The sequence below is a fragment of the Candida orthopsilosis genome (assembly GCF_000315875.1).
Source record: "Candida orthopsilosis Co 90-125, chromosome 3 draft sequence".
NCBI lineage: Eukaryota > Fungi > Ascomycota > Pichiomycetes > Serinales > Debaryomycetaceae > Lodderomyces > Lodderomyces orthopsilosis.
The window spans coordinates 663,108-682,612 of NC_018296.1; the positions used below are offsets into that span (position 1 = coordinate 663,108).

General features: G+C 38.2%; 9 protein-coding genes across 9 annotated transcripts; 4 read left to right on the forward strand and 5 right to left on the reverse strand. All coding sequences in view use genetic code 12, as the record gives it.

The window, feature by feature from the left end:
- Window positions 1-168: 168 nt before the first annotated feature.
- On the forward strand, window positions 169-2,466 carry CORT_0C03020 (Gef1 protein; the record flags this gene model as incomplete). The annotated part of the gene is made up of 1 exon (XM_003868534.1): window positions 169-2,466. One exon carries the CDS (start codon window positions 169-171, stop codon window positions 2,464-2,466), a length of 2,298 nt encoding a protein of 765 aa, XP_003868582.1.
- Window positions 2,467-2,479: 13 nt separating this feature from the next.
- On the reverse strand, window positions 2,480-5,893 carry CORT_0C03030 (nucleolar preribosomal-associated protein; the record flags this gene model as incomplete). The annotated part of the gene is made up of 1 exon (XM_003868535.1): window positions 2,480-5,893. The coding sequence occupies one exon, from the start codon at window positions 5,891-5,893 to the stop codon at window positions 2,480-2,482; it is 3,414 nt and encodes a 1,137-aa protein (XP_003868583.1).
- Window positions 5,894-6,119: 226 nt separating this feature from the next.
- On the reverse strand, window positions 6,120-6,500 carry CORT_0C03040 (U3 snoRNP protein; the record flags this gene model as incomplete). Its single annotated transcript, XM_003868536.1, has 1 exon — window positions 6,120-6,500. One exon carries the CDS (start codon window positions 6,498-6,500, stop codon window positions 6,120-6,122), a length of 381 nt encoding a protein of 126 aa, XP_003868584.1.
- Window positions 6,501-6,801: 301 nt separating this feature from the next.
- CORT_0C03050 (Cup5 proteolipid subunit of the vacuolar H(+)-ATPase V0 sector) lies at window positions 6,802-7,499 on the forward strand (the record flags this gene model as incomplete). The annotated part of the gene is made up of 2 exons (XM_003868537.1): window positions 6,802-6,815; window positions 7,031-7,499. The coding sequence occupies 2 exons, from the start codon at window positions 6,802-6,804 to the stop codon at window positions 7,497-7,499; spliced, it is 483 nt and encodes a 160-aa protein (XP_003868585.1).
- A 128-nt stretch (window positions 7,500-7,627) lies between these two features.
- CORT_0C03060 (Nup85 protein) lies at window positions 7,628-9,976 on the reverse strand (the record flags this gene model as incomplete). Its single annotated transcript, XM_003868538.1, has 1 exon — window positions 7,628-9,976. The coding sequence occupies one exon, from the start codon at window positions 9,974-9,976 to the stop codon at window positions 7,628-7,630; it is 2,349 nt and encodes a 782-aa protein (XP_003868586.1).
- Window positions 9,977-10,158: 182 nt separating this feature from the next.
- Window positions 10,159-13,521, reverse strand: CORT_0C03070 (hypothetical protein; the record flags this gene model as incomplete). The annotated part of the gene is made up of 1 exon (XM_003868539.1): window positions 10,159-13,521. One exon carries the CDS (start codon window positions 13,519-13,521, stop codon window positions 10,159-10,161), a length of 3,363 nt encoding a protein of 1,120 aa, XP_003868587.1.
- A 440-nt stretch (window positions 13,522-13,961) lies between these two features.
- CORT_0C03080 (hypothetical protein) lies at window positions 13,962-16,670 on the forward strand (the record flags this gene model as incomplete). Its single annotated transcript, XM_003868540.1, has 1 exon — window positions 13,962-16,670. One exon carries the CDS (start codon window positions 13,962-13,964, stop codon window positions 16,668-16,670), a length of 2,709 nt encoding a protein of 902 aa, XP_003868588.1.
- Window positions 16,671-16,959: 289 nt separating this feature from the next.
- On the forward strand, window positions 16,960-17,797 carry CORT_0C03090 (Rip1 ubiquinol cytochrome c-reductase; the record flags this gene model as incomplete). Its single annotated transcript, XM_003868541.1, has 2 exons — window positions 16,960-17,008; window positions 17,205-17,797. The coding sequence occupies 2 exons, from the start codon at window positions 16,960-16,962 to the stop codon at window positions 17,795-17,797; spliced, it is 642 nt and encodes a 213-aa protein (XP_003868589.1).
- A 231-nt stretch (window positions 17,798-18,028) lies between these two features.
- On the reverse strand, window positions 18,029-18,889 carry CORT_0C03100 (hypothetical protein; the record flags this gene model as incomplete). Its single annotated transcript, XM_003868542.1, has 1 exon — window positions 18,029-18,889. One exon carries the CDS (start codon window positions 18,887-18,889, stop codon window positions 18,029-18,031), a length of 861 nt encoding a protein of 286 aa, XP_003868590.1.
- Window positions 18,890-19,505: the final 616 nt, after the last annotated feature.

Below are 19,505 nucleotides of genomic sequence, written 5' to 3' on the forward strand. Positions count from 1 at the left end.
TCTACGTGTTAGTTCTCTTACGTGCCACACCTCGGGATTCTGATGAGGTGTACAGCAGAAGGGTTCGCAATCGAATGATGTCGTGTGAACAAATGTCGCATTGAAAATTATGACATTACTTCGAAACTTCGTAAAAACGAAATAGCATACTACATAGAATCAAACCTCATGCCTTCCACTTCGGAATTTGACACCTCGATTGATGACACTCTCGTGCTGTCAACTTTAAGAAGTACTAAAACTGGATCATGGATAAACCGGCACGAAATACGCGAAGTTCAACGATACAATGATTTCAGATCAATAGATTGGGTTGAAGACGAATTGGATGAACAAAAGCAACGACTTCTAAAGTTGAAACATATAACTAATAAAGGTAACAATTTCAAGGACAAGATACTATCCCAAGTGTCCAATTGGCTTGTTTTGGCGTCCATGGGAGTGGTTATTGGATTAATTGCAGGATCATTGAACATCATAACCTCATTTCTTTCCAGCGCACGAATCGGCCATTGCAAACGTGGCTTTTATTTAAGTGAAGCATTTTGCTGTTGGGGAGAAAATGATGGCGATTGCGAAAACTGGACAAAGTGGACTCCAATAAGTGGACTCAATTATATTATATACGTGTTGATATCACTCCTCATGTCTTACACGGCAGCCAATATTGTGAAGTTCTATGCACCATTTGCCGCTGGTTCTGGAATATCAGAGATCAAATGTATTGTCTCAGGGTTTGTCATGGATGGTTTCTTGGGGTGGTGGACTTTGGCTATCAAAAGTTTGGGCTTGCCTTTGGCAATTGGGTCAGGCTTGAGTGTAGGAAAAGAGGGACCCAGTGTGCATTATGCAGTATGTGTGGGTAATTCAATTGGACGATTAGTGCCCAAATATAGAAAATCGGCATCAAAAGGGAGGGAATTTTTAACGGCAACTGCAGCAGCAGGTGTTGCGGTTGCATTTGGATCACCCATGGGAGGGGTGCTATTTTCCATTGAAGAAATTTCGTCGGTGTTTCAATTGTCCACCTTGTGGAAATCATACTTTTGTTCTTTAATTGCAGTCACCACATTGGCGGCAATGAATCCGTTCAGAACTGGACAATTAGTCTTGTTTGAGGTCACTTATGACACAAATTGGCATTACTTTGAAGTTCCCATTTATGTCATTTTAGGAGTCTTTGGTGGAGTCTACGGAATTGTTGTGTCAAAGCTAAATACCAAAGTTGTCTCCTTTCGCAAGCGATATTTGGGTCCTTGGGCCATTCGTGAGGTTTGTATTTTAACTTTATTAACCGCAAGCTTCTCGTACTTTAATGAGTTTTTAAGGTTGGACATGACGGAGTCAATGCAGATTCTATTTCACGAATGTGATGCTACTTTCCAAAACCCAATTTGTCACCCCGAAAATGGCAAAACCAAGCTTTTGTTTTCGTTGTTGTTTGCAACAGTTGCCAGAATGGGATTAACAATTATTACTTACGGTTGCAAAGTGCCTGCTGGGATTTTTGTGCCTTCAATGGCAGCAGGCGCAACGTTTGGACGAGCTCTTGGAATCATTGTGGATTATGCATACAAGAAGAACCCCAAACTCTCCATCTTTTCTGCATGTGACTCTGGTGACAAGTGTATAATACCAGGAACATATGCGTTTTTAGGTGCGGCTGCTGGATTATGTGGTATTACCGATTTGACGGTTACAGTGGTTATCATCATGTTTGAATTGACTGGTGCGATCCGTTACATTTTACCCACTATGATTGTTGTTGCTATAACAAAAAGCATTAACGACATGTGGGGAAAAGGGGGAATTGCAGACCAAATGATTAAGTTCAATGGCTTACCTTTTATGGACTCAAAAGAGGAATTTCATTTTCATACATCCGTGACTTCTGCTATGTCTAGTGTAGTCGTGGCATTTTCAGCCGATGCAAATGACGCCTTGACCTTGGGACAATTAAAACAAACGTTGGGCAAAACAAAATATAGAGGATTTCCAATAATACTTTCAGGAAATAACCCTAAAATAGAAGGCTACATTTCTAGATACAAGATAGAGTATGTGCTTGGCAAAAATGAGAGTGTTAACCCACACACTCTTTGCAATTTCAATTCAAGGGAAAGGGGATCAACCGAGAAGATTGATTTTAGCTCGATGATAAATCAATCGCCATTAAGTGTCGATTGTGAGACATCTTTAAAATTTGTTTCCGATATTTTTGTCAAACTTGGACCGCGTTATTTGTTAGTTGAGCAGCTGGGGTCATTGATTGGAGTAATCACAAGAAAAGACATACTACTATATGAATATTCGATTCATCAAAAAGAAGTAGACTCTGGTCCTCAAGAGAGGCAAGAAGAGCTCGAAGTAAAAGTTTGGAACAGCATGAAATCAATTGCTTTGTTTATCCGTAAATTTCAAAGTCAAATTTTACATAGGGACTCGTATAGGTCGACACCCACCTAGCTATACACAATTACTATTGGTCCCTCCACTTCCAATACTCTTGATAATCCCGATACAAACTCTTGTACAATGCTTTGCCTGTGAAGTCCAAAGCAGAGTTGACAATTTGTAACTCCCTCTTTGACAATATATCAAATATAGTGTAGATTCCCACAACTAAAATGTCATTCACTTCTTTATCAAAAGTAAACTTCAAATTTAGGTAAATGTAATTGATCATCAAGTATGGTAAATGTACACGAAGCAGTTTCTTGTAAAGGCTTGCTTGTGAGGTTAATCTGTTATTATACTGGCCCATTCCAGTTGATACATCTCTAACATGCTCTTGTGGTTCACACAAATTGCTCAATAACCTGGTGAATGAGTTAGCCGCCGTAGTACTATGTCCCAACTGTTCAGGCTCAACTAATTTTTTCAAAAAGGTACACATTAAGTTAATTATCAAGTGATGACGAGTGGATAATTTGAATCGATGATGTAACAACATTTGAGACACCGTTTGTGTAGATTGCGAGTACAACTCCTCGAACTCATCCTTTTCTGGGCTCCCTACCGTTTTTTGCACATCCCCAACGAAAGCAATGGCCATTTCGAGAACATATTGGTTGAACAACCACGGCTTCTGGGTTAGTAACCACTTTATGCTGGTCACTATGTGGCGCACAGACTTGAGCAGAAGTAAATACAGCGACATTCTTAAGTAATTAGCAAATAATCCAACCAGCAAGGTCTTGTCACACTCCTTTGGCATAGAAGTCAACATTGCAGAGACAATCTTGGTAGTGGAATTCACGAAACCTTCCTCTGTTTCTGTGGTCGATGCTATCGCATACAAGCAGACTGTACGATACACATCCAACTCTTCGTTTGCAACCATTTGCAAATATTTAACAAGATCATCATAAAGAATTTGTGAAGACGCCTTGGTGTCTAGTACCAAAAATAAGCCCAACACAAATTTTGCAAACTGCAAGTCAGGCTGAGCAGTTTTGCAAACCAAGCTGAATATCGCTTGCATTAGGGAATCATTATATGATTGACCTTGAAACAATTTTGTAATGTTCGACACATCTTTGAAGTTTAACATCGATCGAGGTATACTAGCAACTCCACGTAATAACCAAATAAGCTTTGAATCTTCTTTGAAATCTTGAAATTTTTTTATTTGTTTTATGCAGCACCCCTTGAAAGTATGAGCCAATTTCTCGTACTTGACAAGAGTTTCACCAGCAGGTACGCTTGGATATGAAATGACAATTAGGGCCATTTTCATCTGGGGCGTAATGTTGGCACCGTTATCTTTGTTCATGTGCTTCAAAAGTGTGTCGATTGCATTTTCAACGTAAATCCGATTAGCATCAGACTTAATCATATCGATATTACTTTTCCACACTTTCTCAGAGATGCTGATTGCATACCTTTGAGCTTCTCCAGTGGTTGCCAATCCCAACAATTGAACAAGTATGGAAAAGTCACGTTCTATGTTTGATTGATATGATGACGACTCGAGTAGATAGTCGATACAATGCAAAACTCCTTCCTTTCTTGATTCAATGTATATCTTAGTTAAAGTGTTTAGCAAGTCTTTTTTGGGACCTCGAGAATAACACACCAAGGGAACATTGGTTATATACTTGAGAGAGGATAATGGGTCATCAATAAAGATCCTTGTCATGCAACTCAATATGTTTCTCTGTTCGAAAAACTCCCCATCAATATTTTCAAGGAAGTTTGTTTCAAGTGCAACTTTTAGTAACTCAATTATATTCTCACCTGAAAAGCACTCGTTGAATATAACAAACCATCTATAAAAAACCAGTGGAACGAGGCTTGAATTATCACGTAAAAACAAGATAAACTGGCGTTGCTGCTTTTCGGAATAACACTTAACCACGCTCAATTCCAATAATCTAAACATGGTGTAATGGTAGTAAACATCATAATCTAACTTCAATAAACTTTCGGGGACGACAAAGTCTGTACCATACAAATTGAGAAGATTGTATCGAATTTGCCAAAAGTTGCTGGATGCGTTTATAAAGTCTTGAATTTGGTGAAAACTTGGCTTCAAAGACTCTACCATCTTGGGCGAGGCTGGCATCAACCCTTTTGTAATTGCTGTTAAAATGGCGGCTGATGCTTCAGTCAGCAATCTAGATGAAGCCTCAACGACTTGAGTTATTTGTTTCTCAGACAAGAAACTGACACAATGGGCCACATGTGCAACAAATTCTTCTCCATCCCATAATTCATCTTTTCCAATTGCTTTGGGCCAAACCTTGATTAGAAAATCGACCAACTCTCTATTCTTTGTGTAAGCAGACACAACAACTTTCCCCACAGGCAAAACTTTTTCATTCAATTTGAAAGCCGAATTGTACTTTTCAAAAACAAATTTTGATTTTGTTGCAGCCAACTCACTATCCAACTCAAAAACATACTTTACCATATCCCAATTCAAATCAATGAACTTTTTGCTTGCAACTTCTTTTGCGTAAACCGAAGAGATGAACTCTTGTGGCATTGTATGTTGGGAGCTTACCAAAAGCGCTAGGAGCAGTTCAGCTAAATGTGGAAACTTGTTGACAATAACATTGAATACTTCTGTACAAAGTTTCATATTCTTTGACGCTAGTTTCTGAACCGCTTTTTGAAAAAAATATTTCAATGATGCATCATCGATAGTTTCCTTTTTGAGAAGCTTCTCTAGATTATGAGGTAAGTATTGTAGGTTTGCTGGATTGAAAATTCTCTTTGTGAAGACCTCCTCATACAAATGCTTTGCGGGCAGTTCACTGCTAGTGGACAAATGCTTGGTCAATGGGTGAAAAAGATCCTCAAAGAACAGTGTGTACGATTTCTTTGACACATCCAACACCCCTTGAGAGCTCGAATTCCAATATAAGCTTGTCACAATTTCGTCCAATGATGTTGAAGAGTCGCCTAGTGTACGGTTTTCAGTATATTTGAGTGAAGATTTGAGCAATCGAATTCCAGTATACTCGTCAATCTCAATAAACAGCTTTTGCATAAACATAGACAAAATATGACACACAGAAGGCAAACAGCCCCATCCTTGGGGATCATTACTATCCATTAGGAGTATCACAAGATCAATGATTTTCAAATTTTGCAAAATGCTGGCATCAGACTGATTGCGGTCCTTAACTTGTAATACTTTCTGTAACAAGCTCCAAACTTCTTTGTTGTATTTCCATTCCCCGAATTTGGACGAGTTTGATCTATCATTCAAACGGTCAACAAGTAAACTCAATACAAAGTCTCTGCTATTTGGAAAATAAACATCCAATTTTTGATCTAAAACATCACTTGCAAGTTTTAAAATATCGTAAATGTCTCCCTCTTTTGATCTTAGAAACTTTGTAATAGCCTCAGAGGATCGTAGAGCGGTCGTGGTCGATGGCATTACTCAATGGTAATGTGAAGTAGATTTGATCGAGGTTTCAAGTCATCTCTCATCATCTCTCGCGCAGAATGAAAAATAAAACTACACCTGCCTAAAGTAGCCACTACAAACAAGGATTATTGAAATAATATGTCAAAAGAACGATGTTAATTAAATTATAATTCTAACGCCTATACATGTACAAATTTACCAAAGTTTTAATTTCAGCGTGTGGTTATTTCAACTATTAGATCAACAAGGTCTCGATCTTATCTTTGATACCGTAGATTTGGTTCTTGATAGATGAAGCGTCATTGGTGGTAACTGATGCAGCAATGACTGGTCTAGAAACACCACAAGCTCTTCCTAAAGCGGCCTTGCTTGGAACGAAAACATAAGGTACGTTTTTATCCTCACAAAGTAATGGCAAGTGCAACAAGATTTCAATTGGTTCTGTATCAGCAGCCATAATAATAAACTCGGAAATACCTCTGTTCAAAGTCTTGGTGGCTTCATTAGCACCTTTCTTCAATTGTCTAAGATTTTGAGATTGTTGAACAACGTCCAAAATTTGTTGAGTTAAAGCGGAATCAGCTAACGGAAAGGCTTTTGGGTTTGGTGCTGACATTTTTAAATTACTTGGTTTATGAAGGCTCCTTGCAAATACTGAGTGATATATAAGCTCGCCAATAAGTTGGATGAAGAAAAGAAGATCAAAATTTCATGAGATGAGATTGAATCGTCTTCTCGATTTTTTTCAAAAACTTCAATAATCAAATGGTAGCACCTTATAGTAGTGCACGAAATACCAAAAATCGAAGTCGAATTATGAGCACAGCAAAAAAAACCTCCAATTTAATTTCTATCGTTGAGATAACATTACAGTTGACATTTATACAAACATTCAATAAACTTATATTAATTTCATCATGTCAGATTTGTGGTATGTCAATTTTGATTAACGTATATGATGATTGACGAATGAATTGGATGACACAATTTAATAAAATGATTACTATCGTCCAGCTGTGTTTCGGCAACGCAACGTTTTCGCTTTGACATTAGTATCATGCCTATTGCAATAATCATTTAATCACACCAATCATTTTCATTTGCACAAAGCAGTCTTTTTCATACATTTTACTAACCTTCCTCTAGTCCTGTTTATGCACCATTTTTTGGTTCCATCGGCTGTGCGTCCGCCATCATTTTCACCTGTTTTGGTGCATCTTACGGTACAGCTAAATCCGGTGTCGGTATTTGTGCTACCTGTGTAACTAGACCTGACTTGTTGGTCAAGAATGTTGTTCCAGTTGTTATGGCAGGTATTATTTCTTTTTTTGGATTGGTTGTGTCTGTTTTGGTGAGTGATTCTTTAGCTCAAAAGCAAGCATTGTACACAGGATTCATCCAACTAGGAGCTGGGTTGTCAGTTGGATTATCCGGTTTGGCAGCAGGATTTGCCATTGGTATCGTTGGAGATGCTGGTGTTAGAGGTACTGCTCAACAACCAAGATTATTCGTCGGAATGATTTTGATTTTGATTTTCGCTGAAGTTTTGGGTTTGTATGGTTTGATTGTTGCTTTGTTGTTGAATTCAAGGGCTTCTCAAGATGTCACTTGCTAAAGGTAAAATGGAGGGGAGAGAGATGTTGGAATGGAGAAGAAGCCTATTCGAAACATGGTAAAGATGTGTAGATCATTAGTTTTAAAATTAGTTCAAAATGCAACTTATATTGTATCTTTTACTTAAATCTACTCTATAAAATTTTGCCCAATTTGAATTGTCAACTGGTGTCTTAATAGCTTGATCATTTCACTGAATTTGTTAGGAATTCTCGAAGACCTCCTCCAGTCATACAGTTCCAATTGTTCTTCCTCCTTGTGGCTTACCGAAGCGGCGTATAGTTTTTCCCCATCCTTTTTATTCTGTTCGTTGGTGTCATTCTCGTAGTCTTCAATCAATTCAATGATTGTGAATAAGTCAGGTTGACGTAGCTTTGATTTACCCTCTAAAAAAGGAAGAAATTGGCACAATAATAAAGGCTTAAATTTCTCTGGCAAAAAATTGAAATTCAAAAGATGAACAATCTTCGAAATCAACAACGATGAATCTGACCTTCCAGCTTTCAACGAATCGTAAAACTCCTTCAATACTGCATAAGGTGAAATACATTGCTGTATCATTGGATGAATAACTAAGTCAACTTTTTGGTCGACAATATTGTTGATTAGTTCGTCTTGGATCGGTTTGTTGCATATAATGCAGTCCGTAAATATCACATCCCACACTATGTACTGAATTTGTTGTAATCCTTCTTTGTGGTATGCCCCTGATGTTTTATCGGGATCATAACAGTCCACAAAATTTGCTAATGCCTCGTACAAAAAGCCCCGATTAAAGGCACGAAGACCAGCCTGATAGTAGATGTCTTTTGCAGTTGAAACCAAGTGTAAATCGGCACATACAGTCAAAGCCCACTCCTGATCACCATCAAAAACGATTTCATATTTAGGGAGAAAATGAGCAATTATTCGCTTATTTCTCTCCCTGGCCTTTGATGACGGATTGAGCCGCTTGTCAGATAGAAGACCAATACCAACCGGTACAAGAGGGTGAATATTCAAGCAATTGTAAGCATGGTGTAACAAGAAGTACTCCGAAATTTTCTTTTTATTGAACAAGTCCCTCAAGTTATTGCCTCTGTGGATATCATTTGAATAATACAGATCCAAATACCCTTTGTATTCCAAAAGCAAAGAAACATATGCCGCAGTAGCTGGGTCTAAATTGAAAATACTTTCAAGAGCTTTCAAAAGTCGTCCTTCCAATATTTTCAAAAGACAAGACTCTGTCAACCGGTCATAATCTGAACACTCGTTTTGGTCTGAACTGAATACAGGCGGTTGCTCTTTCAAAGCTTGTTGGAAATATTCCGAATACACGCTCTCATCGTCACGGATTTGGTATAACGAATAAGCCAAATATAATTCATACCAATTTTCACAATAGTCAGCTATAGTTCGTGAAAACCCGGTCAATATACATGCAATATCGTATATTTGACTTTGCATTATTTGATAAAAGTTTCTTGCTGAATCATCGGTAGTTGAGATATTAATCAAAGCTAAATCGTCTCGGAATTGACAGGCTGATAATTTCCATTGGGGAAACTGACCCTTTAGTGCCATGGGTGTATAGCTTGAAAGTAAAGTTTTCAAATTTGATATAGCTAGGAATAAATCATCCTCACTTCCTTCGAGATCTTTATACTGGGAGTGCTCGAGAATGTTGTACAGTTGATCAAACAAGCCTCTACAAACGGTCTTTGAAACTAACGTATTCCAAAACAATGGGTGGGCATAGGGTTGAGGAGTGGTAGTCATTACCTCATCAATCAATTCCGGTGATGGCTGAGGATCGAACTTGTTTACCCACTTCACAATAAGTTCTGGGACTCTTCTAACATCACTGTTAAAACAAGCGGCTCTCAAACATTCTAATGTAATCAACAAGTAGTTGAACTTGCCACCCAACTCATCACCATTGGAAATTTCTGTTTTATCGGCAAAGGCGGATTTCAAATGGTCCACAATTGAATCATACGCATCGTCGATTATCTGTGATTTTGAATATTGCGGCATCTCATTCTGACTAGTAATCACACCGATAGGTTGAAACAAACTCTCGTCTTCTGCCAGTTTCAAGTTTACCGCCAATTTTTGCACTGTCCTGAAGTCCGATTCAACATATGTAATGTACTTTTGGTCCAAAGGTGTTTGTTTCTCCAAACTGGCACGATATCTGTCTTGATCAAAATGGAACAGAAGAACATCATCTGTGTCTAAATACTGGGATAAAGGCACGTATTCCGTATTACTGGAGAAGTAGTTCGAAAGCGAGGAACTTGTGGATGCATCTGAGAGTGGTTCTTTGTAATTTGAAGTCTTGTCAACTTGTTCGTTCGATGTTGGCGAGTCTGAGACAATTCCCTCAGTCTCTGAAGAGGAAATTGTGGTGTCCACATCGTCGTCATCCTCTACTGGGATATCCAACATTTCTATGTCTTTAAAATCCCGATTCATGTCTACCAATCCACTCATGTACTTATTGAAATTGTATTTTCAGGTATTGTATTTTGGTATTTTTTTTTCTTATTCTCCTATTCACACTTGTACAGGACCAAAAAGTCATCAAACTACGTTAATGATCAAACAGGGGTTCAAATAGAGAATCTGAATTACAATTTTGACACTATGGATACACGTGTACTAGAAAGTTCCTTCTAAAGACAACATTGGCAATAGATCTTTTGTAAAATGCTTTTATTCGCAACCAAAGAAGGAAATTTATCATCATTCTCGGAATCATTGTTGCCAAAAAAATCAAGTAGAACTCTACCGTCAATGATTCCAATTGGTCCCGATGAGCCTAAATCAAAACATTCTAACTCTTTTATTTTAAAAGTTGAAATACTTTTCTCTCGTGCATAAATATTTAACTCTTCTTTACATTTCTTGATCGCTTCCTCCCAGTTCTGATCAACAATTTTATTCAAAGTAAAAATACCCCCATTGAGAGTTCCAATCCTGGCTATTCGCAAGGTCGCTGCTTCCTCGCCGTTTGAGCCTGTAATAGAATTGACTTGATCTCCATCAATAAGAAACTTGATCATCTCTTTCTCGAACTCACCCCTATACGAATTGAACACGACAACATTGCCTGATGAATAGCCTGCAACATGATAGTCATTGTTTGTTTTCGATAGTGTATGTGACATGGTTGTCAAGCACCTCTCTGCTGTATTTGGTATAGAAACGCCTTTTTCCAGATCCAACTCAACCATTGAGTACGATGAAATCCCGGCGGTAACGTCTGCAATTAGGTATCTTGGTCCGGCGATGGTCAGGGTCAATCCAAAAGAAGGTGCCGGTACCAAACTTCCTGGTATTGCTCTTAGATGAAATCCATTGGCATTATAGAGACTGCAAAAGAAATTGAGACTTCCGGTTATCATGTAATTGCCCAAATGAAAACTTGGGACGTATGTAATACTGGCAAATTTCAAATCATCCAGAATACTTAAACCAGATATATGGAATTTTTCAAATAGCTTGATTTGGTCATTCCATATCTTGAAAATCGCGACAGGATGTTTAGCATTTGATGGTAGACAAATGAAACCTGCGACTGCGTCTACTCTAATAAATTCAGGAGTCTCACATAAGTCCACCACTTCAGTACTATCATGGAATTTGAATACATCATATATCTCTAAAGTTTTAGAATTAATGAGCATCAACTCTGTTCTAATCTCACCAGGAGAAATCGTTGTGTCGTATGCAACCACCACTACGTATTTTGTAGCGATTGGTAAACATTTGACAAAAAGCCTATCTGAGTACAACGACTGGAAATCCTGTAATTGGGTTAACTCTCGAAATTCTATTTCCCATTTTTCAATTGTTCCGTCATCGAAAGCGACAATACTACGGTTAGCCTCTGTATTATCAAGATTAATATCAACCACATTTGACCTCTCAATTTTGGTAAATCCAAATTGGTCCAACAGTTTCAGCTTTTTAGGTACTACTAGTCCCTCCGAATTGAATCCCACAATCCGTTTGTTGCTCCTTTTCCATGAATATGGAATATCAGAGACCTTCTCAGAAACGGCTTTGGTGGGCGTTAACATTTCATTTGACAATTCAAATTTAACCTGTTCAACTTCACCGGTAGTGAACAGAAGAAAGATGTAAACTGAAACCGCTTCGATTGTCTTCAATGATTTCTCAACAAAAATACAAGATGAATATACAGCATGGTCTGATGATCCTTCGTAGACTAGTTTCTGTTGTTGGGAACACATATTCAATATCTTGTACTTTCCCGATAACAATGAAATGAGTACCCAGTAAGTGTCTTCGTCATGGTACACATCCACACTTGAAATTTCATCTCCTTTGCTATGGCACTGGTTTATAATGTAATGGATCCCGCTTGCATTTTGCAGAAAATCATAAACGTGGAGTTGGTAATCAGTGGTCACCATCCACGCCACCCCTTCTCTGGCCTGGATCTGACCAAACGCAATTTGCTCTTCCACCTTTTTATCGTCATCTATTTTCAATCCACTCAGAGATAAGACAATAGTATGCTCTTCAATTTTTGATACCAGTATAATATCCTTTTCAATTTGGTCTCCATTGCTCACCGGGGTCAAGCTTGCAATCAAGGCTCTCAAGATAGTGTTCTGATTCCCCTCCGTTGAGTCTCCAAAAATGTATTGGTCACTAGATTCACCAATAATTTTCAACGGACCATCGGATATCTTTGCCGTATTCGTTACATTGTAATTGCAACGAGGAAAAGTATACCTTCTCAACTGACCACCATCCCATCCACCTTGGCATGCAAAAAGTTCCCCGTTTTTTGCCTCTTTCAAGTCAATCACTGGAGGGTTCCCTTCTATGGAATCTAGTATATTGATATTCGGTCTCGTGGGTAAAATTTCAAAAAGGATTGACTTCGATGTTTTCGAAGCTTGAAAGAATTGATTTCCTTGAACATGATGAAGCCCATAAGATATAGGTATTGTTGTATAATCGAGGTTTATCATGTTTATTTGATTAACTATAAGGCTGTTGTATGTTGAGACTTGAAGATCCATATAAAGTAAAAAGGTTTCACCTGTATTTGAGGTCAAAAGTGTCCTCTGAGCATCAATCAGTTCAAAGCACTTGTAAATCGTTTTATGTTTGCCCCTTCCAGGTTTGTTCATAGTCACAATGACATGGGCATCGTGTGTTTTTGTTGAAATAAATATGTTCTTTGTCTCTCTTGATGTGGATATATGTCTGAACCGTTCTGGTGGAAAGTAAAACATACTTGAACTTGTATAGACGATTAAACCACCCGGTTGTTGAATACATGGTTGTATTAGGGATGGCTCTTCCTCGAACAGCGCTAGCTGTCTAGACACATTCAAAGTCAACCTAGTTCCGGAAAAATCCAAATATCGGAGGTAATACGCTGAAGTTATATCCTTGTAAAGCATGGCTAGAGTACACGAATTGGAGCCTTTCTTAGCACCATCATTAATTCTTGTATCACTATTTTCGATCAAGTTCACAATTTGTTTGATGTCAATCTGTCCGGTGCTTCGTGTATATGGTACCACTGTACTCGATGGGTCCAACGCGTCTTTAACTGAAAATATTTGAATATTTGAATAAAACAGGTGTAATATTATGTACTCCGGATCCAATTCTCCCACTGGGAATAATATCGGAGCATCAAGGTTAGGAGACACACGTTGACCCTGAGTGGAAAGCTTGACTATCGACGTAATAGCTATTTTCAGGTGTGCTCTATATGGGTTGAAATTGCTCAACTCTATTAGTTTAACGTTATACTCGGAATCTATCAATATCACATAATTTCGCGAATTCCAACTAAATTTTGCCCAAGATCGTACACAATGTTCCAATTTCCAAGTGGCTATCAGCGACAAGGACTCTTCTTCACAAAGGTAGACCTCGATATTACTCCTTTGGGCGAGCAATAGCATTCTTTTATCTTTCAAGTTGACAACGAGTGATAATGACGTCGTCCTTGAACGATTGGATGTTTCTGTTAACACAAGCATAGCTAATGGCGTGAAGATGTGGGTTATTATTTATTCTTTTGAAGCTCAAATTAGTATTAGAGCCATGGAGGTGAATCCAGGACTGACCAGGCGTCTGATGCTCTAACTATTTCTTTTTTTCTTTTCATATACTAAAGAGAAACTTGATTGCAAATGTAAAAACATGTATCACAAAACCGGTTGTAATCAATATGAAGTAAAAAACGTACAGCCTACATACCAAATAAAAATACACCCTCCCTTTCTACAATTGCAATCCTTTGTTATAAACCATACAATCCCCCTCTACATGTACTTCACTTAATCCTACAAGTTTATTACAACTCATACTTTTGAATTCATTGTCCATTGATAACACTGGAAAACAACCTCAAAAACCTTCACTACATACACATTCTTGACCAATAATCTCAGTTGGAAACAACGCCTCCCAGTATCATATGGCGTACAGAACTGCCGAGAAAGGCTCTACAAGTGGAAACACATTGTCGTGGAGCTTAAAAGGGTTGTTGCCATTCTCCGGTGATACATCTTCGCAACCCATTTCGAAATCCAGGGGCATGTCCAAACAACTTGATAACAAGGGTCGCTCAACTGTACCCAAAGCATCAAAAGAATCGACAGATAAAGCTGCGACACTGTCAGGTCTGGAGAGTCTGTCCCTGGGTCAATCTCAAATTGTCAACAAGTGCTTTTGTTGTAATACAATTCTAGCATTCCCCAATAGTGCTACGAAATATAAATGTTCAATTTGTCACACGACAAATTTCGTAAAGTTGCAACATGGAGACACGTTTGAATCGCATACGTTAGCTGATTTAATGTCCTTTTGGAATATCAATTGTATGGTTGAAGAATGCTTTACGTACGCTGCGTCCGACGAAGGCAAGGGCCGGCCTTTACGTGAAATATTCCAACAAGTATCTACCTACTTGTATAATGGATTCAAGTCGTACGAAGTTCTCAACAACTCATTCAAGGTTAAACAGCTGGATCTTCGACTGCGTCGGCATACTGCTAATATCGATTTTACGGAAATCAGAGATACGTTCAACTTGTTAATTAAATTGCCCACAAAAAGACCCCTTTATTCCGCATTGAAAGGAGCCAGCGATCAACTAAAGAGGATTCTGCCCCCTTCAAATAATGCAATGCAATATAGATGGCTATTTATACTATTTGAAATACCCATTTTGTCCAATGCCTTGGTTCCCCGTGATCTTCATGTACGCTCAATGAGCAACGACCATGAAATAAAAACATTGTGCTATGACATTTTGAAGCGATGCATGGGAGTACTTTCCTGTGTTGATAATGCGAAGTTGATCAGCTATTGGGTATCTTGGATTGCTCATTGTGACCATGAGTCCTTTATTCACAAAGTGGAAATTATCAATCTATACATCACGTTTCAATTGAAAAAGTACTTTTATTTGGCAAATAATCCTCACATAAAGTTTCTGCTGACTCCTTCGCCTGATATCCACGAAGCTGATGAAGTGGAGTATTTCCAAAGTGTGAATTTGAAGAATCACATAGAAACTGCGCCAACATCTCTGAACTTGCCTGGTCCACTTCTGGTGCCACATTCGCAGTACAACAGTGGCACAATTACAGGGGCGGCTAATAAGGGTAAAAATCGCAAAGACGCAAAGATAAGAGTACAACAATACGGTAACGATTGGCGAATAATATCAGCTCTGAGAGTGCTCTCACTATTTCTACGAGCAAACAAAATGAGAGATGATAAGGTGCCGGTGTCGGTATTTTACAACTCCCTTGTTGATTATGTCAATATAAAGTTGGATTTTGACTCCTGGCAAAGTAAAAAGAAACTACAAACAACCCATATTTGCAAAGAGCCAGAACTAAAATCCATAATTGGATATATACATGGTACAAGCATAAACAACAATCTATTTGATGACGCCCTGCTTTATCTATGTCAGTATCCATTTCTCATCTCATTGGGAAGTAAAATATCTGTGTTGGAATATGAGGCTCGAAGACAGATGGAACGCAAAGCTGAAGAAGCCTTTATCAATTCATTGGACAAAAGAGTGGTGATAGACGTGTACCTCAGAATTAAAGTTAGGAGGGACCGTATTGTACAGGACTCTATGAAGGCAATCAAGCTGAATTTAACCAATTTGAAAAAGAGTTTAAAGGTTCAATTTGTAAATGAACCGGGAGTAGATGCAGGTGGCCTCCGGAAGGAATGGTTTATTTTATTAACAAAAGAAATCTTCCACCCACAGGCTGGGTTGTTTCACAACGTGGATGATTCCAATTTGTTGTGGTTTAACATGTTTCCACTTGAGGATCCAGAAATGTACTTTTTATTTGGTGCAGTGTTAGGTCTTGCTATATACAACTCAACAATTTTAGACTTGCAATTTCCAGTTGCATTGTATAAGATTTTATTGGGCAAATCACTAGATAAGGAGGATTATAAACAATTGTATCCAGAGTCTTATAAATGTTTAACTCAATTGAGAGCCATGGGTGATCGGCAATTGAAAGACTTGGAGTTGACTTTTGAAGTTACTGTTAAGGATACTTTTGGAAAGATTTACACGAGAGAATTAATCACAAATGGCAGCAAAGTACCTGTGGAAAAGGATAATGTAGATGATTATGTCAACAAGTACATGAAGTATTTCATGAGAGAGGGTATTAAACAACAATTGGATTCATTCGTTGAGGGTTTCAATAGCGTGATTGCAGGTAATGCCTTGTCATTATTCCTGGAGGAGGAAATTCAACTCTTATTATGTGGTAGTGATGACCACAGAATTGATATCGACGTTTTACAATCGATTACAAAGTATATTGGATGGCCTTCGGCCACCGATGCTGTAAACTCAAACATCATTAAGTGGTTCTGGGAGTACCTTGTAACGTTGAGCAACTCACAAAGAAAAAAGCTCCTAGTGTTTGTCACTGGGTCAGACCGAGTCCCAGCGACAGGAATACAAAATCTACCATTCAAAGTGAGCCTTCTAGGACATGGACTAGATAGTGAGAGACTCCCCATTGCACATACCTGCTTCAACGAATTGGCTATTTACAACTACAACAGTAAAGCAAAAATGATTGAAAAGTTAAACAAGGCAATCAATGAAAGCTCTGGGTTTGGCATTAAATAGGCAGTGTGTAGGGGCGTATGCGTCTCATTAATATAAGACAACTACATTCTGTATACATGTAGTAAACTCTTGATAGCGCTACCTAATACAATTTAAGCCAATAAAATTCTTTGGAAAAAGTATTGAATAATATATGATATGTACTCCTGCATATAATGTCAATTTTTACTGTTTTTTCAAATACAAAATTATCACTCTCTTTCACTCTTCGAAAAAAACCGGATTACACCTATTGCTCAATAGTCGGATTAAACCACAGGATAATCACTTTCATTGAGAGAATATAGTCATGTCATCACTCGCAGTGAGATCATTGAAAAATGGTTTGGGTTTGAAAAGTATGTGAAATTACAGAAAAGGAAGAAACTTTTGAGTTGTTGGATATATCAGTAATCAAAGATTGAATACGGGTGTCTTCTCTGTTGCCACATTCTTGTGATAAAGGGGTACCGTAATATGATCACTAAAGTCCGCGGTTTGCTCAATATGATTTCTACAAGTGAGACTTTGCCATCATACTAACCCTCTCTATAGACTCAATCAGAACTTTATCTTCTACGTCATCCCAATTGTCTAACTATCAACAACCTGACTTTTCCTCATACTTAAACCACAAGAGCCCACAAGGCAGCAGAAATTTTACCTACTTCATGGTTGGTTCTATGGGTTTGTTGTCTGCTGCTGGTGCAAAGTCCACAGTCGAGTCATTCCTTTCGTCATTTGCTGCATCCGCTGATGTTTTGGCTATGGCCAAGGTTGAAGTCAAATTGGGTGCCATCCCATTGGGTAAAAATGTCATTGTTAAATGGCAAGGTAAACCAGTCTTCATTAGACATAGAACTCCAGAAGAAATTGAAGAAGCCGAAGAAGTTGACGTATCAAAATTGAGAGATCCACAAAAAGATGCAGACCGTGTCAAGAAACCAGAATGGTTAGTCATGTTGGGTATTTGTACACATTTGGGTTGTGTTCCAATTGGTGAAGCAGGTGATTTCGGTGGTTGGTTCTGTCCATGTCATGGTTCCCATTATGATATCTCAGGAAGAATAAGAAAAGGACCAGCACCTTTGAACTTGGAAGTGCCTGAATACAGTTTCCCTGATGACGATACATTGACTGTTGGTTGATCATATTTATTCAACGGGTCTTTTCTCCTGTATAATATAGTATTAAAAATTTTATAAAGATTTTCAGAGTGGCGTTTGTAGAATGAAGGGTGTCGACAAGGCACCGGGCCAAACTTGTCTTTCACAAACATCTCTAAAGCAATCTCTATTTCATCTATATAACAGATCTATAAATAATTAATACAAACACAAGAAAAAAGCACCGAAAAGGCTACCGCCAAAGGATCCCTTTTATACCTCAAATACCTCAATTTTGGCCCTAGCATGGTTTTTGGCTGTCACGATACAGTATTCTGCTCCTAAGGATACTCCAGAAGATGGTCCTTGTGCTTTATTGTAACCATTCTTTGGACTTAATTCGCACTCCAATCCGTTACAATCTTCCGGGGTATCACAAACAATTCTGAGTCCAAACCCTGGTTTATTTCCATTAAAGTCATCAATATGTTTTGGATTGACCCCGATTTTAATAAAAGTATCTCCTTTTGAATCCATGTTCATACCAGCAACATAAGGTGCCCAATTTCCAACTTCCTCATCTGTTGCACCCCAAACACAAGCGTTCTTGGTTGATACTCCGGGTGGATTGACGTAGTAGTGAGCAGCGGTACTTGCAAAATAATCTGGTCCTGGAACAGCTAATGTTTGTTCTTCGCCACTTTTGACATTAGTTGGTATCAACATGGCTTCGTTTCCTGGTAAGACAGTTTGACAAAATGCAACATCCTTACCGGCTTTGTTAACAACCGAGACAGTTCCCTCACCGTCAACACAGAGCTCTCTATCACCAAATGGTTTACTAATAGAGCCATCACTGTTGCAGTAAAAACCACCATCCATTGATGTTGGATACAGATACGTTGTGGCATCTGGATTCCATTGATTCATTAGCTGACCTGGTGGACAAGCATATGGGCAATATTTGCCTGGTATGCAAGCCTCATCTGGACTCATAGCCCAACCAGCATTCACTCCATCCTCGTAAACAGGAACGAGATCTTTTTTCTTGGGGAACTTGCATTTCTTGATTGGACTGGCCAATAATGTAGTGTAAATTGAAGATAGCATAATTAATTTTGAATTTAACCACATTGTTTTTGATTAGTGATGATGTAGGAATAAGAGTAGCTTTTGAGTTTGAACCCAAAAATCCCATATTAACCATCTTATATACACTTTTGGATCAGCAAATGGCCCGATTGGATTGATTAAACAATCATTAACCCATAATCAGAGCCGCTAAAATAAATAGTATGATAAGTCAGTTGTACTAAGTTTAGAAAAGAAACATAATTCGCCCATAATGGTAAAGTTGCAAAAAAAAAGAAGCCCATTTACAATATGCAGGACCACCTTGCAGAAACTTGCAGTTTTCCCCATACCTGACTAAATATATCCCTGAAATGTGATTCACGTGGTTTTTATAACAAAAGTAGAAAAAGAAATTGATCCTAAATGAATTCAATGTGATAATGTTGTTAAAAGGTTGCAACCTGATTACTATTGTTTTGCAATATGTTATTAGAATGATCTTGTGACTGTTTCGCTGCAAAAATTTGTGAAATGAGTCGAGTAGTTTATAGACCAAATATGTGAATGTATTCAAAAGAAAAGAGAGAGAGTACTAGTTGCCGTTTATATTCAAAGAAGAAACGAAAGTTCAGATGTAAATGTTGTGATCCTCTATTGCAAAACTAACAGAAGGTCA